At 51.0% G+C, this 16,891-nt stretch overlaps 1 protein-coding gene across 6 annotated transcripts in view; it reads left to right on the top strand.

The window, feature by feature from the left end:
- Window positions 1-16,891, top strand: part of ABCC6 (ATP binding cassette subfamily C member 6) — a 72,863-nt gene that overhangs the window by 33,182 nt on the left and 22,790 nt on the right. For 4 of the 6 annotated variants that reach the window (XM_074028317.1, XM_074028318.1, XM_045381673.2 and 1 more), the window contains 10 exons: window positions 153-356; window positions 1,551-1,694; window positions 2,886-2,973; window positions 5,027-5,102; window positions 7,244-7,370; window positions 7,588-7,764; window positions 11,192-11,359; window positions 12,289-12,463; window positions 13,926-14,001; window positions 16,533-16,653. In XM_074028317.1, coding sequence (XP_073884418.1) covers window positions 153-356; window positions 1,551-1,694; window positions 2,886-2,973; window positions 5,027-5,102; window positions 7,244-7,370; window positions 7,588-7,764; window positions 11,192-11,359; window positions 12,289-12,463; window positions 13,926-14,001; window positions 16,533-16,653 — 1,356 coding nt within the window. Of the gene's footprint in view, window positions 1-152; window positions 357-1,550; window positions 1,695-2,885; window positions 2,974-5,026; window positions 5,103-7,243; window positions 7,371-7,587; window positions 7,765-11,191; window positions 11,360-12,288; window positions 12,471-13,925; window positions 14,002-16,532; window positions 16,654-16,891 lie in introns of all 6 variants that reach the window. The other 2 variants (XR_012429507.1, XM_045381674.2) reach the window with 2 other exon arrangements.

The raw sequence follows: 16,891 nt of genomic DNA, 5'->3' as shown, positions 1-16,891 counted from the left end.
CCAGGACTGAGGGACTGAGACGCTGAGAGGCAGACAGGTTTGGGACGCAGCTTGGCAAGGTGAATGGGATTTGCTGAAGGGTGGCTGTCAGGGTGCAGGGAAGAATTCTCATCTGTCCCTGTCTTCATCTCTCTTTTTCCCTCTGATCCCAGGAAGAGCAAATGAGGCAGAAGGACTTGCGGGCACGGCTCACCACCTCCATCCTCAGGAACTTGAAGACCATCAAGTTCCACGGCTGGGAGGGAGCCTTTCTGGACAGAGTCCTGGGCATCCGAGGCCAGGAGCTGGGTGCCTTGCGGACCTCCGGCCTCCTCTTCTCTGTGTCGCTGGTGTCCTTCCAAGTGTCTACATTTCTGGTGACGTCACTCTAGTCTCTATGCTGGGCAGCACTGGGGAAGGAGTGCGGGGGTGGGGCAGGGTGAGGTAGGTGGAGCTCCCCAGATCCTACCACCCTGACCGTCAAAACCCACTCATTCTGGATCCTGTTCTCTCAGGGTGTCTGCTGTCTTCTGCAAGAACGAATTAATCACATTATTCTAGCAAAGGTGGCAGTGGCTGATAAAGTCTGCTGAACTCTCAGAGAGAATTCCAGGCTTCTACCGATGTGGGGAAGAGGGTGCAGGAGGGGTGGCAGAGTTAGAATCCTGGGTCTGAGTGTCTTCCCTGATGCTGGCCAGCAGATGTCCATAGCCACCCTGTCACTGGACGTGATCCTTGTCCTGCCATTCTGTAATTTATTTCAGATTGCTGTCAGAACAACCTTCCTAAACCACAACTTTAAAAATTTTGATACATAGGCTAGGCACGGTGGCTCATGCCTGTCATCCCAATACTTTGGGAGGCCGAGGTGGGTGGATCACCAGAGGTCAGGAGTTCGAGACCAGCCTGGCCAACATGGCGAAACCCTGTCTCTACTAAAAATACAAAAATTAGCCGGTTGTGGTGGTGGGCGCCTGTAATCCCAGCTACCTGGGAGGCTGAGGTAGGAGAATCACTTGAACTCGGGAGGCAGAGGTTGCAGTGAGCCAAGATCATGCCACTGCACTCCAGCCTGGGCCACAGAACAACACTTCATCTCAAAAAAAAAAAAAAAAAAAGGACCACAAATGGCACCGACACTTAGAGCCCTCAAGTGCTGCTCCTGCTGCAACTATAGAGTCATCTTCCAAGGGACTCTAGAATCACAAGTTCCACCATGTCTAGAATAACAGCAGTGCTGCCAAGATCAGAATCTCTGCTGTCCCCCAATGCTTGGAACCTAGAGGCATTAGGTTCTCCCCCAGGCTCTAGTGATGCCTAGAGCCACGGGGCTGCACACTCATCGCCTTTAGCAATGCACTGTGTCTTTGGAAAGACCTTGCGTAGCTTATGACTGAGGAGAGGACATGTGTTAGCAGCATTGGGAGTGGGATCTATGGAGGGAAGCACATGGCGGACATGGCAGGTGGGCCACATGGACGCTGCAGGCACCACAGCTTGCCTGGGCTGCCGTATCCATGCTTGCGTGTCTCACTGTGGCCCCACGTGTTCCCCCACCCCGACCCCCCCAGGTCGCACTGGTGGTGTTTGCTGTCCACACTCTGGTGGCCGAGAATGCTATGGATGCAGAGAAAGCCTTTGTGACTCTCACGGTTCTCAACATCCTCAACAAGGCCCAGGCATTCCTGCCCTTCTCCATCCACTCCCTCGTCCAGGTAAGGTGGGTGCAGGGGCTGGAGCCATCCTGGGAGAGTGCGTGGGCTACACCTGGCTCCAGCTTCTTTACGCCTGCCATTTGCAGAGGAGAGGGAAGACAGAGTGGGAGGGAGACGGAGGGTGTGGAGCTGGAAAAGAGGCAAGTAGGGGCAAGAACAGAGGTAAATAAATAAATAACTACTTATTTATTTATTTAGGATGGAGTCTCACTCTATCACCCAGGCTGGAGTGCAGTGGCATGATCTCGGCTCACTGCAACCTCCACCTCCCAGGTTCAAGTGATTCTCCTGCCTCAGTCAACCAAGTAGCTGGGACTATAGGTGCATGCCACCATGCCAAGCTAATTTTTTTTTTGTATTTTTAGTAGAGATGAGTTTTCACTATGTTGGCCAGGCTGGTCTTGATCTGCTGACCTCAGGTGATCTGCCCACCTTGGCCTCCCAAAGTGCTGTGATTACAATGAGCCACTGTGCCCAGCCTTATTTATTTATTTGTTAGTTTGTTGAGACAGGGGCACCTGACTCTGTCACCTAGGCTGGAGTACAGTGGTGCGATCTCAGCTCACTGCATTCTCAAACTGCTAGACTCATGTGATCCTTCCACCTCCCAGCCTCCTGAGTAGCTGGGAGTACAGGCATGGGCCACCACATACAGCTCATTTTTAAATTTTTTGTAGAGACGAGTCTTGCTATGTTCCCCAGGTCTTGAACTCCTGGCCTCAAGTGATCCTCCTGCACTTGGCCTCCCAAAGTGCTGGGATTACAGGCATGAGCCCCTGCACCTGACCGAATCTCTGTTTTAACGACTGGTCTCTTTCTTCCCCAAAGATGGGGAGAGCGCCCCCAGGTGGACAACATTTGAAATTGTTCCACATAATGACTTGATAATCTTATTGGAAAAGCCACCATCCTTTTCCCAGATCTTGTCTGCAGAATGGCAGCTGGCTTGTTCCAGTGTCACTGATTAGTAGGAGCGAGGAGGTGGGAGATCGCCACCATCAAGGTCACCACTGGGGTTGCATCGTTTCCCATGAACTAGAAAACTTTGTCCTCACACCTCCTGTGCACAGAGCTTATGTGCAGAGAGCTTGGTAGACAGGAAACTGTTGCCACACATCTTGAGACACCGACACCCAAAGTCCGAGTTCTTTGCTCTTCTTGCTGGTTGACCTGGGGCTTCGGTTTTCCTAGGCCCGGGTGTCCTTTGACCGCCTGGTCACCTTCCTCTGCCTGGAAGAAGTTGACCCTGGCGCCGTGGACTCAAGTTCCTCTGGAAGCTGTGAGCGCTGGGTCTGGCAGGAGGGGTGTGGGAGGGATGGGGGATGTGGGGACTGCCCCAGCCCATAATGGCAAGCCAGCATCAGCATGGGGGGAGATGGGGGCTGCACGCAATGGATGGCACATGCAGATCACGCCATCTGCGTGTCACTTGGAAACAGGCACCGTGCTTCTGTTCTTTCTGCTAGCCGTTCAGCGACCACTCATCGAGCACCCACTTCGTGCCATCCTGGGTGTACAACAGGGAACACTCTAACACAGTGGTCCCCAAGCTTTTTGGCACCAGGGACTGGTTTTGTGGAAGACAGTTTTTCCATGGACCAGGGTGAGGCGCGTGGTTTGGGGATGATTCAAACACATTCCAATTGTACACTTTATTATTATTACATTATAATATAAAATGAAATAATTATACAACTCACCATAATGTAGAATCAGTGGGAGCCCTGAGCTTGTTTTCCTGCAACCAGATGGCCCCATCTGGAGGTGATGTGAGACTGCGAGAGATCATCAGGCATTAGATTCTCATAAGGAACATGCAACCCACATTCCTCGCATACACAGTTCGCAAGTGTTCATGCTCCTATGAGAAGCTATTGCTGCTGCTGATTTGGCAGGAGGCGGAGCTCAAGCGGTGATGGGAGTGATGGGGCGTGGCTGTAAACACAGATGACACTCTGCTCACCTGCCCTGCACTCACCTCCTGCTGTATGGTCCAGTTCCTAAGAGGCCGCAGACTCGTACCAGTCTGTGGCTGGGGGTTGGGGACTCCTGCTGTAACAGACCAGGTCCGTGTCCTCGTGCAGAAAGTCCAAGGTGATAAGCATGGCAACATTCTGATCAAGCTAGAAAATAGCAACATTTCAAGCACCATTGCACGATGAGACTCACCAAGCTCAAGTTACCCGGGCTTCCCCCTCCACCCCATCCTTTTGTTACCCCATTGGCCAAGCCACCCTCCCCCTTGTACTGAAAAACCTGGGCAAACTGTGTACCTGGAAAACACCCACACAGTGGTTAGAAGCCTAGCCTGTGGCATTGAACTGCCCGGGTCCAAATCCCAGCCCCAGCACTGACTAGCTGGGTGATCCTGACAAGTAGATCGTCTCTCTGAGCCTCAGTGTTCCCATCTCCAAAATGGGCATGTTAATCATCGTAGCAGCTAATTGTGAGGATGGATTTAATTGATCTGGGCTAAGCCATGAGAGCTTTGATTTTTAGAAAATCTTTCAGGCGATTCTAACTATGTGTTAAGGATCAAGAACCACTAATCTAATTACACTTGTTGTCACAGTGAAATCATCATCATAATAATAATTTTTTTTTTTGAGACGGAGTCTCGCTCTGTCATCCAGGCTGGAGTGCAGTGGCGCAATCTCAGCTCACTGCAACCTCCGCCTCCCGGGTTCAAGTGATTCTCCTGCCTCAGCCTCTCAAGTAGCTGTGATTACAGGTGCCCACCACCACGCCTGGCTAATTTTTGTATTTTTTGCTAGAGACAGGGTTTTGCCATGTTGGCCAAGCTGGTCTTGAACTCCTGACCTCAAGTGATCCCCCCAACCTCTGCTTCCCAAAGTGCTGGGATTACAGGCATGAGATACTGTGCCGGCCACAGTGAAATTGATAACACCCCCTTCACTCTGGGAAGGCTGGGGTTCCATGATAATTTATGTCAGAAGTCCACTAACTTTTTCCATCAATGACCAGATTGTGCATATTTTAGGCTTGGGGGCCACACAGTCTCTGTCACAACTGCTCAAAGCATGCAATATAGAAATGAATGGATATGGCTGTGTTCCAATAAAACTTTATTCATAAGAATAGGCAGCAGGCAGGATTTGGTCTCTGGGCCATGGTTTGCCTCCCCCTGGATTATGCAGCCATGGGACACGGAGAGAACAAGGACCCTGCAGGGTCACACACAAGCCAGTGAGTCGCAGGAAAATTTCTTCCTGCAGCCTCTGCCCCTGGCAGGGGTAGTGCCCGGGGGCCTCTCCGACGCAGAGGCCAGCCAGGTCAGGGGTCTCCTGTAACTGGCCTCTTGTTCCCCGCAGCTGCCGGGAAGGATTGCATCACCATACGCAATGCCACCTTCACCTGGTCCCAGGAGAGCCCTGCCTGCCTCCACAGGTACAGAACGACACCCGTGGTAACCGGCCTCATGATTTCAGGGAGAAGATGCGTGGGGCTCCTGCCGCCTCCCACCTGAGAAGTGGTGCAGGTTTCCAGCCTGGGACTGGAGGGTGGGTTAGGCTGGGCTGGGGCTCTGCCAGGGAGGTTCCCAGGATGCACCTATACCTCCTGCAGGTGGGGACCTGCACAGCATAGACCAGTATCTCCTGCAGATGGGGACCAGTGCATCTGAATCTCCCCTATCACAGGGAGACACCCCTCTGCTCCCAGGCTGACCAAGACGATGCCACGCGAGGGCTGGCCAAGAGGAGCCCCAAGGTTCAGCCCCATCAACTGCGCTCACTTCTGTGCCCACTTCTGTGCCTTCTATATCAGTCCGAGGCCATGATCACCTACAGCCCCCAACTCTATGGCTTGGTCTGTGTGGCTAAAAGTCTCAGCCAGCCCTGAAACTCCCTGAGAAGGAAGGAATATGCCCTGGGCAGTGTTCGTATTGGTTGTCATTCACTCCCTTCATCGACAGAGTGCTACCTATCAGCCGCGCTCTGTTCTAGGTACTGGGGATAGGGTGAAGGAAACAGACAAGAACCCTGCTCTCTTGGGGTGACATGCTGATAGAGGTGAGGCCCAAACAGGAAGCCAGAGCAAGGGGACAGAGCACGATGGCATGTCTGGTGAGGGAAGGCTTGGCATTCAAGCCGAGATCATAAGGAAGGAGTGTCTGGGAAAAGAGCTGTCTTTTTTTTTTTTTTTTTTTTTTGAAACAGAGTCTTGCTCTGTCACGCAGGCTGGAGTGCAATGGCATGATCTCGGCTCACTGCAACCTCCACCTTCCAGGTTCAAGCAATTCTCCTGCCTCAGCCTCCCGAGTAGCTGGGATTACAGGCGCATGCTACCACACCCAGCTAATTTTTGTATTTTTAGTAGAGATGGGTTTTACCATGTTGGTCAGGCTGGTCTCCAACTCCTGACCTCAAGTGATCCACCTGCCTCAGTTCCCAAAGGACTAGGATTACAAGCATGAGCCCGGCCTGGGAGAAGAGCCTTCTAGGTGGAGGGAATGGCGTTTGCAAAGGTCCTGGGGCAGGAGTGTGCCTGGACCTGGGTTTCTCAACCTCAGCACGGTTGATACTTTGGGCTGAAACTTCTTTGTTGGGGGCTGTCCTGTGCATTGTGGGATGTTTAGCAGACCCCCAGTCTCTACCCACTAGATGCCAGCAGCACCCCCTACCAGTTGTGACATCCAAAAATATCTCTAGATCTTGCCAAATGACTCCTGAGGGATGCAGTCACCCCCAGGTGAGAACCACTGACCTATTGTATTCAAGAAACAGCAAGGAGGTCAGCATGGTCTCGGCCGAGCAGCTGAGGCACAGAGCGGCAGGAGGTGGGAGACGTCGTTCATGATCGTCAGGACTTTGGCTTTGACCCTCAGTGAAATCGTCAGGACTTTGGCTTTGACCCTCAGTGAAATCGTCAGGACTTTGGCTTTGACCCTCAGTGAAATGGGAGTGCCGGCGGGTTTAGCTGGGAAGTGTCATGATCTGACTTGGGTTTTAACAGGTCCCTCTGGTCACTGGGTGGAGGATGGGCTGCGGACACGGACAGGAGTAGGGTGGGACCAAGAGCAAGGGGAGGGAGGGAGGGAAGAGCCTATTTATTACAAGAGCCAAAGCAGGAGGCCAGGCTGGTGAAACCCTCAGGCTATAGTCAATTCTGTGTGTGTTTGAATGTGGGTTGACATGCAGGCGTGTGTGTGCATGGTGTGGATGTGTGCACACCTGTATGCGTGTGAGTATGGATTGATTGGGTATGTGCATAGACTTGTGTGTGTGTGTGTGGATGTGTGCCCACATTGTGTGTGTTGCTGTGCACGCTAGCATGCTTGTGTGAGTGTGCAAATGTGCATGCATGTGTGCACGCTTTGTGTGCATGTGTGCATGTGTACATGCAGAGATGTGCACAGGATGGTTGCTTGCATAGCTAGACAAGGACTGGGAAAAGGAACCGTCCCCACAGGTCCTCTTGGAGACTCCCAGAGCAGGAAGGCGCAGCTCCATCTGGGGCTCATCCTTCCTCACAGAGGCGGGTCGAACCCTAACCAAGGTCATGTCATGTCTCCCCTCTTGTGTGGCCAGAATAAACCTCACGGTGCCCCAGGGCTGTCTGCTGGCTGTTGTCGGTCCAGTGGGGGCAGGGAAGTCCTCCCTGCTGTCCGCCCTCCTTGGGGAGCTGTCAAAGGTAGACGGATTCATGAGCATCAAGGTGAGGCCACCCCCCACCCGTCTGCTAGGATGTCCCCGTCCTGAAAGTCCCCCTTCCTCGCTGCCTTCCCATCCCTCCCCATTCCAGCCAAGCTCACTTTCACCGATTCTCTCCACGTCCCACCCACCACCGAGAGCCCAGCTCCCGCTGCTCCTCAAAAACCTATCCCATCTCTGTCCCCATCATCCTCCTGTGACCAAAGTAAGTTGTGTTTTAGGGTGCTGTGGCCTACGTGCCCCAGGAGGCCTGGGTGCAGAACACCTCCGTGGTCCAGAACGTGTGCTTCGGGCAGGAGCTGGAGCCAGCCTGGCTGGAGAGAGTCCTAGAGGCCTGCGCCCTGCGGCCGGATGTGGACAGCTTCCCTGAGGGCGTGCACACTTCAATTGGGGAGCAGGTGAGAGTTTCGGGGTCTTTTTGTGACAGGGAAACATTGCAGTTGGGGGTCATTTGGGTTCCTGACTCCTCGTGGGCAGTATGATGGAGCAATGGGGGGAGCGGTCAGGGAAGTGGGGGAGAAAAAGGGCTCAGCTCAGGATCAAGCACATGGTAGGTGCTCAATACATAATCATGAATCGATAAGTAGAAATAGACACAAAGAGAGAGGCAGGGCATTGTGCCAGGGATTGGTGGTGAGGGGCTCTCTGACAGCTGAGAGGGAGAAGACCTAGACTCCTGTCTTACTCGGCCCTGCCTTGCTGGGTGACGTTGGTCTAATTGCTTCACCTCTCTGGGCCTCACCAAAGGGCCTGGAGAGAGAAGTCCAAGAAACAGGATATATGCATCTGGAGCTATGGATTGGGCAGGGGTTGGCAAACTGTGACCCCCAGCCAAATCCAGCCCACCACTTGTGGTGTTTTGTCTTGTTTTGTTTTGGAGATGGAGTCTCGCTCTGTTGCGCAGGCTAGAGTGCCGTGCCGCAATCTCGGCTCACTGCAACTCCACCTCCACGTTCAAGCAATTCTCACACCTCAGCCTACTGAGTAGCTGGGATTATAGGCGCATGCCGCCACACCTGGCTAATTTTTGTATCTGTAGTAGAGACAGGGTTTCACCATGTTGGCCAGACAGGTCTCGAACTCCGGACTTCAGGTGATCTCCCCATTTACCTCACAGTCAAAGCCCAAGTCGTGATTATCTCTAGTGAGGTCCCTGTGACCTGGCTCTGGTATCTATTAGCCCCATCTTCCATCATCATCTCCCAGCTTTACTCCAGCCACCTGAGTCTCTGTGATATTTCCTGACCCCAGGGCCTTTGCACCTGCTGTTCCCTCTGCTGGAAAGCTCTTCCCAGGCTTCCCCAGGGTTCATCCCTCTGTTCTATCACCTTCACAGAGAGGCCTTTTCTGACCACCTTATCTACCACCACAGCAACCCTGCTAATGCTAGTGTACCCTACACCTGCACCTGCTTTTTCCTTTTTTTTTTTTTCCTGAGTTGGAGTCTCACTCTGTTGCCCAGGCTGGAGTGCAGTGGCACAATCTCAGTTCACTGCAACCTCCACCTCCTGAGTTCAAGCAATCCTCTCACCTCAGCCTCATGAGTAGCTAGGATTACAGGCATGTGCCACCATGCCTGGCTAATTTTTTTTTTTTTTTTTTTTTTTTTGTACTTTTAGTAGAGATAGGGTTTCACCATGTTGGCCAGGCTGGTCTCGAACTCCTAACCTCAAGGGATCCACCCACCTCAGCCTCCCAAAGTGATGGGATTACAGGCGTGAGCCACCACACCTGGCTCCACGTGCTTTAGTATTTATTCCTCATAGCACTTTCTACCTGATGTTATTTGTTTAGGAATTGCCTGTCTCTCTCCCCTTCATTAGAATGATGGATCCATTAAGAGAGCAGCAACTTTATTTTGCTCATTGCTGTTTCCCCAGAACCTAGAACCCTACCAGGTATATGATAAGCAGGCAGTAGTTATTAGTGGAATGAATGAATGTAAGAATGAATGAATGGCTGGGTGCAGTGGCTTACGCCTGTAATCCCAGCACTTTGGGAGGCCGAGGCGGGTGGATTGCTTGAGGTCAGGAGTTCGAGACCAGCCTGGCCAATATGGTGAAACCCTGTCTCTACTAAAAGTACAAAAATTAGCCAGGCATGGTGGCACACCTATAATCTCAGCTACTTGGGAGGCTGAGGTAGGAGAATCACTTGAACCCAGGAGGTGGAAGTTGCAGTGAGCCGAGGTCAAGCCATTGCACTCCAGCCTGGGCGACAGAGTGGAACTCCGTCTCAAAAATAAATAAAAATAATTTTAAAAAGAATGAATGAAGACAAGAAGGCCTAGATAGAATGAATAAGTTATAGTAATCAATAGTGCACATGGGAAATTATAGTTAATGATCATTTATTTGTGTATTTCAAGATAGCGGAAGAGAAGGATTGTTGTGTTCACAATACAGAAGATAAATATTTGAGGTGATGACTATTTCAGTTACCCTGATTTGACCATTACATATTGCCTACAGCAGGGGTCCCCAATCCCCCTGGCCATGGATCAGCACCAGTCTGTGGCCTGTTAGGAACTGGGCAGGCAGCACAGCAGGAGGTGGACAGAGGGCAGGCGAGTGAGGTTTCATCTGTATTTACAGCCACTCCTTTTTGTTCGCATCACCGCCTGAGCTCTGCCTCCTGTTAGATCAGTGGCAACATGAGATTCTCACAGGAGCGCAAACCCTACTGTAACCTGCACATGTGAGGGATCTAGGCTGTGTGCTCCTTATGAGAATCTAATGCCTGATGATCCATCACTACCTCCCATCTCCCCCAGAAGGGACCGTCTAGTTTCAGGAAAATAAGCTCAGGGCTCCCACTGATTCTACATGATGGTGAGTTGTGTATTTCATTATACATTACAATGTAATAATAATACAAGTAGGCTGGGCGCACTGGCTCACGCCTGTAATCCCAGCACTTTGGGAGGCTGAGGCGTAGTGGATCACCTGAGATCAGGAGTTCGAGACCAGCCTGGCCAACATGGTGAAATCCCATCCCTACTAAAAATACAGAAACCAGCCAGGCATGGTGGTGGGTACCTATAATTCCAGCTACTCAGGAGGCTGAGGCAGGAGAATCGCTTGAACCCAGGAGGCAGAGGTTGCAGTGAGCCAAGATCACACCATTGCACTCCAGCCTGCGTGACAAGAGCGAAACTCCATCTTGAAAATAATAATAGTAATAGTAATAATAATAATAATAGAAGTAAAGTGCGCAGTAAATGTAATGTGCTTGAATCACCCTGAAACCATCCCCCGGACCATACCCCTGCCCCCAGGTCCATGGAAAAATTATCTTCTGCAAAACCGGTCCCTGGTGCCAAAAAGGGTGGGGACCACTGCCCTACAGGTATCAAAATATCACTTGTGCCCCTCAAAGAGTTTCAACTATTACATATCAATAAAAGCTAAAATAAAACAATTAAAATTTAAAATAAAAAAGTAGGACGGAAAAGCTACCACTGGATGAGGGAATAGGGAAATGAATGGTGTCCTCAGTGAAGGTGGTCTCAATGGAGATGGGGAAACAGAAGTTGGACTCAAAGGGATACAGGGAGTGAGAAGGAGGAGACAGAGTGGATTGGGAAGTGTGGGTAGCTCCTCCAGGAAACATGCCGGGGAAGGGGAGAAGTGAGGTCGGGTAAGGATGGAGGCATTGTCGGCTTGAGAGCGAGTGCCTTTGATGCTGGGCGTGTCCCCAGGTAATAGGCATGTCGAGCTGCATCTCACTCTGATGGGCAGGTGTGCCCTGACCTGCGCCAGCCTGGGCACCCCAGTTTCACCCTGTAGATGCAGACTCAGGCCACTGTTCTTTTTGTGGCCACAGGGCATGAATCTCTCTGGAGGCCAGAAGCAGCGGCTGAGCCTGGCCCGGGCTGTGTACAGAAAGGCAGCTGTGTACCTGCTGGATGACCCCCTGGCAGCCCTGGATGCCCACGTTGGCCAGCATGTCTTCAACCAGGTCATCGGACCTGGTGGGCTACTCCAGGGAACAGTAAGTTTGGGAACATGTGTCAGAGGGCACAAGGCAAAGGCAGAGGAAGCCCTTAGCATCCAGTCCTAACCCAAATTTATCTCACCTCCCCCTTCCACTTGAGTCCAATTTTCCTCTTTGTATTGGTCAGCTTTTGCTGTGATAATGCTGTGTAACAAACAACCCCCAGATCCCAGCAGCTTACAACAGCAGGGGTTTTTTCCTCATGGATCTGTGGTTTAACTACTACAGCTTTGCCTTGGATGACTGGCCACGGTCAGATGGACTCCCTGTCTTCTTGTTTTGAGACACAGGCTAAAGGGGTCCCCTCTGTTTCTCTGTTTGGACATGCTGTTCATAAGAAAGGTGGCAGGAGCACAAGAAGGGGAGCTGTCCCTACTCTGAGTCTGGGGACAACACCCCCACCCCAACCCCCAGCTCAGAAGGCTGGCCAAGCACATATGTGTAATTTTCTTCCTTCCTTCCTTCCTTCCTCTTTCTCTCTTTCTCTTTCTTTCTTTCTTTCTTCTCTCTCTCTCTCTCTCTCTCTCTCTCTCTGTCTCTCTCTCCATCTCCTCTCCTCTCCTCTCCTCTCCTCTCCTCTCCTCTCCTTTCCTTTCCTTTCCCTCCTTTCTCGACAGAGTCTTGCTCTGTCACCCAGGATGGAGTGCAGTGGTCCAATCTCGCCTCACTGCAACCTCCACCTCCCAGGTTCAAGTGCTTCTCTTGCCTCAGCCTCCAAAGTAGCTGGGAATACAGGTGTGCACCACCATACCTAGCTAATTTTTGTATTTTTAGTAGAGACAGGGCTTAGGCATATCAGCCAGGCTGGTCTCGAACTCCTGGCCTAAAGTGATCCACCTGCTTTGGCTTCCCAAAGTGTCGGGATTACAGGCATGAGCCACTGTGCCCAGCCACATGTGCGTAACTTCTACCCCTTCCCTGCCCAGACACGGATTCTCGTGACCCACGCACTCCACATCCTGCCCCAGGCTGACTGGATCGTGGTGCTGGCAGATGGGGCCATCGCAGAGATGGGTTCCTACCAGGAGCTTCTGCAGAGGAAGGGGGCCCTCATGGGTCTTCTGGATCAAGCCAGACAGCCAGGAGATACAGGAGAAGGAGGTACTAGGTGGGCTTTGCTGATTCTCCATGCCTGGCTCCCGCCATCCTTGGGGAAAAAGGCTCAAAGGGTCCTACTGGCATGAATGGAGCGCTCTGGTCATACTCTCCCTGCGGGCCTAGGCCTGGAAGCAGACAGCTCTCCCAGTAGGTCACCTCTCTCCAGGAATAGCCAATAACACCATCTATGAGCCGGGGGGTGTGCTAAGTACTTCTGTAAAAATACACTATTTCATTTGATGCTCACAGTACCCCCAGAGGCATGTGAAGTTACTGCTGTCATTTTACAGATGAGCCAACTGAGGCAAAGAGAGTGAAATCACTTGCCCAAGGTCACAAGATTAGAACTTGAATGTGTCCAACTCTGGAGTCTATGCTTGCAGTTGCTATGGAGACAGCCCAAGAAGGACTTTGATGCCTAGAAAGCTACACCATGTTAGCCAGAGTTTCTAATAATCCAAAGAACATAGAATGTGCTGGATACATGACAAGTTTCTGGAAGTAAAGTTGCCATGCCAAGCTCACCCGCAATGACTGAAAAGTAGCAACTAACAGCACATCACATACATTAGCTCATTTAATCAACATAATGCCCCTGTGAGGCTGGTACTAGAATCATTTCCATTTCACAGATGAGGAAACTGAGGCCCAGAAGTTAAGGAACTAGTCCCAGGTTACATGGCTTATAAGTGGCAGCACTGGGATTTGAACCCAAGCAACTTGATTCCAGAGAATGTGTTTTTTAATCATTACACTTTATACTATCCCTTCATGACAAAGCAAGGACTCACACCCAGGTCTCCCTCAATCCCAGGCTTTGCTTCTTCTGAGAACATCTGCTTAGCACTGGCCCACCCCGGTAAAAACCTTAAGTGTTGATTCACAGTGTCACAGTCCTGAAGCTCAAAGATAGAACTTGCCTGTTTGTATTGGTTAGCTTTTGCTGTGATCATGCTGTGTAACAAATAGCCCCCAAATCTCATCGGCTTACAGTAGCAGTTATTTCTTGCTTACAGGTCTGTGGTTAAACTACTACAGATCTGCTTTCAGTGACTGGCCACACCTGGGGGATAGTGGTGGGGAGGTGTCCTTCCTAGGGGAGATGGTACCTGAGGGTAGGTGAGAGCCAGAAAAGAACATTCCAGACACAAGGAACTGCTTGAGCAAAGCTGTTGGGAGAAACAGAGATAACGTGACTTTGTATGGTGTTAAATGCTGTTTTTCCAACCTCAAGTTAATAGCAGGTGCTCAGTTATATTCACTGATTGAAGAAACGAATGTGAGTGAATGCCTGAAGGATGTTCCTGGAAGAACTCAGGTGGGGTGTTGAGAGAGGTTGCTGGAGAGGTGGCAGGAGCCAGATCAGGGGAAATGGATGGTCAGAGCAGTTAAGGCCACATAGTCAGTGGGTATCAAAGTGGGTGTCTGGGCCGTGTTGTGTGACAGGACTCTCTTGACCTTGCAGAAACAGAACCTGGGACCAGCACCAAGGACCCCAGAGGCTCCTCTGCAGGCAGGAGGCCCGAGCTTAGACCCGAGAGGTGAGTCCGCCATGGTGCCACACTCAGAAGGGCACAGGCTGAAGCTGAAGTAGTAGCTGAAGGAACCACCCGCATCTCAGGCAGTTAGGGGGACAACAAAAACCATTATGGACACAGAACCAGCTGAAGTCCCCCCATGGTGCCCTGCTGAGGGATAAGTTACCAGAATTGGTCCAGTTAGCCAAGATGATTAGGTCCCCAGAGGGCCAGTTCATGGAATGAACAATGTGCCTTCCAGTGTGATGGGTGTCTTCAAGTGGGCCGAGGCCAGCTTGCTGGAGTTGTCGCAGTGCTGCAATAGGGCAGGACTGGTTCCTCCCCATAGCTGTAAACCACCATGCCAGGCCCGGTCACCTATGCTTTGACAGGTTGGCTATGCACAGGGTTTGGGTCTGTATGCGCAGCATCACTTGACGCTGGCCAGAACACGTGGGCAAGGGGCCAGGAGGAGGCCTGTGGTCCCCTCTTCTCTCAGCTCCCTCCAGCCGGGACACAGCTGGGCTCATTGTGGGGCTGTCTGCAGCAGAAGGACCTGCTGCCTGATACTCTCTCCTCTTAATGAGAGGGGTGTTGGGAAGCAGAACAACAGGCCACTGGTACCAGGTGGCCCGAGCTTAAGTGCCTGCTATACAGGGGTGGAGAGCGGCAGCGATCTTGAGGGGCCTCCGTCCCTGGGGACCACAGGGGCTGATCCCCATCCCAGCTAGCCACCCTAAAGGCACTTCTCAGCCACACGCACACTGAGCAATCTCACCATCTTCACAGCGCACAAGAGTCTGAAGTAAGATCAGATGGATAGCTAGTCACGTTAAAAGAAAACCAGTAGACACACTAAGGCTGGGCAAGGTGGCTCACACCTGTAAATCCCAGCACTTTGGGAGGCCAAACTGGGTGGATCACTTGAGGTCAGAAGTTCGAGATCACCCTGGCCAACACGCTGAAACCCCATCTCTACTAAAAATAAAAAATTTTTAAAAATTTAAAAATTTTTAAAAAGCTGGTGTGGTGGCATGTGCCTGTAATCCCAACTACTCGGGAGGCTGAGGCAGGAGAATCGCTTGAACCCGGGAGGTGGAGGTTGCAGTGCGCCGAGATTGTGCCAAATTAACCTCTAGCAAATTTAATGTGTCTGAGGCTTTTTGTTTTTTGGGGTTGTTTTTTGAGACGGAACCTTGCTCTGTCGCCCAGGCTGGAGTGCAATGGTACGATCTCGGCTCACTGCAATCCCCGCCTCCCGGGTTCAAGTGATTCCTATGCCTCAGCCTCTTGAGCAGCTGGGATTACAGGCACATGCCACCAGGCCCAGCTAACTTTTGTATTTTTAGTACAGACAGAGTTTTGCCGTGTTGTCCAGGCTGGTCTCAAACTCCTGACCTCAGGTGTTCCGCCTGCCTCAGCCTCCCAAAGTGCTGGGATTACAGGCGTGAGCCACTGCACCTGGCTGAAAGAGGTTAATTGAGCAAACAATGATCTGCACATCGAGCAGCCTCTGAACCAGAATATGTCCAGAGAGGCTCTGGAACAGCCACAGGGTCAAAGATTAATGCACAGAAAAAGGAAAGTGAAGGACAGAAAACGGAAGTGAGGTACAGAAACAGCCAGATTGGTTACAGCTCAGCGTCTGCTTTATTTGAACATGGTTTGCACCGTTGGCTGCCTTTGATTGGCTGAAACTCAGTGATTGACACAGGAGTAGGTTGCAGTCTGTTTGAGTCCAGTTAGGTTACAGTTCACTATGTACAGGAAAACCTTTAGGCCAAAGTTAAAATATGTAAGGAGGCAGCTTTGCGCTAAACTTAATTTAATAGTAGGTAGGTAGACATATATATGTAGATATACATATATGTAGATGAATGGATCAATGGATGGATGGATAGATAATATTCCTATTTTTACAGCTAAGGAAACTGAGGTGCAGAGGTTAAGTCAGCCCACTTAACCAGAGATAAAACATTCAAAAAGTCTTTAGCATCTAATTGTTCATAATTTATATTCTGCCAGTTGGACTGACAAATCTGATGGTAAACAGTAGGAGCAAAACAATTGCACCAAAGCTTAAGCCAAAATAAAAATTCTGAGAACAGGCTGGGCATGGCAGCTCATGCCTGTAATCCCAGCACTTTGGGAGGCTGAGGCGGGCAGATTGCTTGAGCTCAGGAGTTTGAGACCAACCTGGGCAATGTAGCAAGACCCTGTCTCAAAAAAAACAAAAAAGAAAGAAAAGAAAATTCTGAGAACGGAGTTCCAATGGTGGGCAAGTTAAGTTCATCCTGTGAACTGGCATCAGAAGAACGGGCTTGCTTGACCCTGGGATAATAGATGGCATTTAGCTGGGTACCACACAGACAGAAGGGAAGTGTGATATCTGGCCAGTATTTTGTTAGATAAATGAATGAATGAATGAATGAATGAATGAATGAGTAGAGAGTGTATCCAGAGCTCAGTGGCTGTCAGTGGGCCTGAGGGTTGGGCACATACACCCCGCCATTGGGAGAGACACTGACTTTGTCTTCATTTCCTCTAAATGACAGGTCCATCAAGTCAGTCCCTGAGAAGGACCATACCACTTCAGAAGCCCAGACGGAGCTTCCTCTAGATGACCCTGACAGGGCAGGATGGCCAACAGGAAAGGACAGCACGCAATATGGCAGGGTAACCACCAGCTTCACCTACCCCTCCCCACCCGCTGCTGCCACCTCTGGGGACCCACGTCCTCCCAACAAATGTAGCACTTGCAGTGGGGCGGCAGTCATACTCACCTTTCTTGAGCACCTACTATGTGCCAGTAGCATTCTAGACCTTCATTTTCTTAATCCTCACAACCGCCCTAAAAAATAGATATGATATGCTGAACTTCCTATATTATGTTCCTTCTTGTCATTCAGTTATC

The sequence above is a fragment of the Macaca fascicularis genome, chromosome 20 (assembly GCF_037993035.2).
Source record: "Macaca fascicularis isolate 582-1 chromosome 20, T2T-MFA8v1.1".
NCBI lineage: Eukaryota > Metazoa > Chordata > Mammalia > Primates > Cercopithecidae > Macaca > Macaca fascicularis.
Note: the sequence above shows the minus strand (reverse complement) of the source record. Positions and strands in the feature narration are given on the sequence as shown.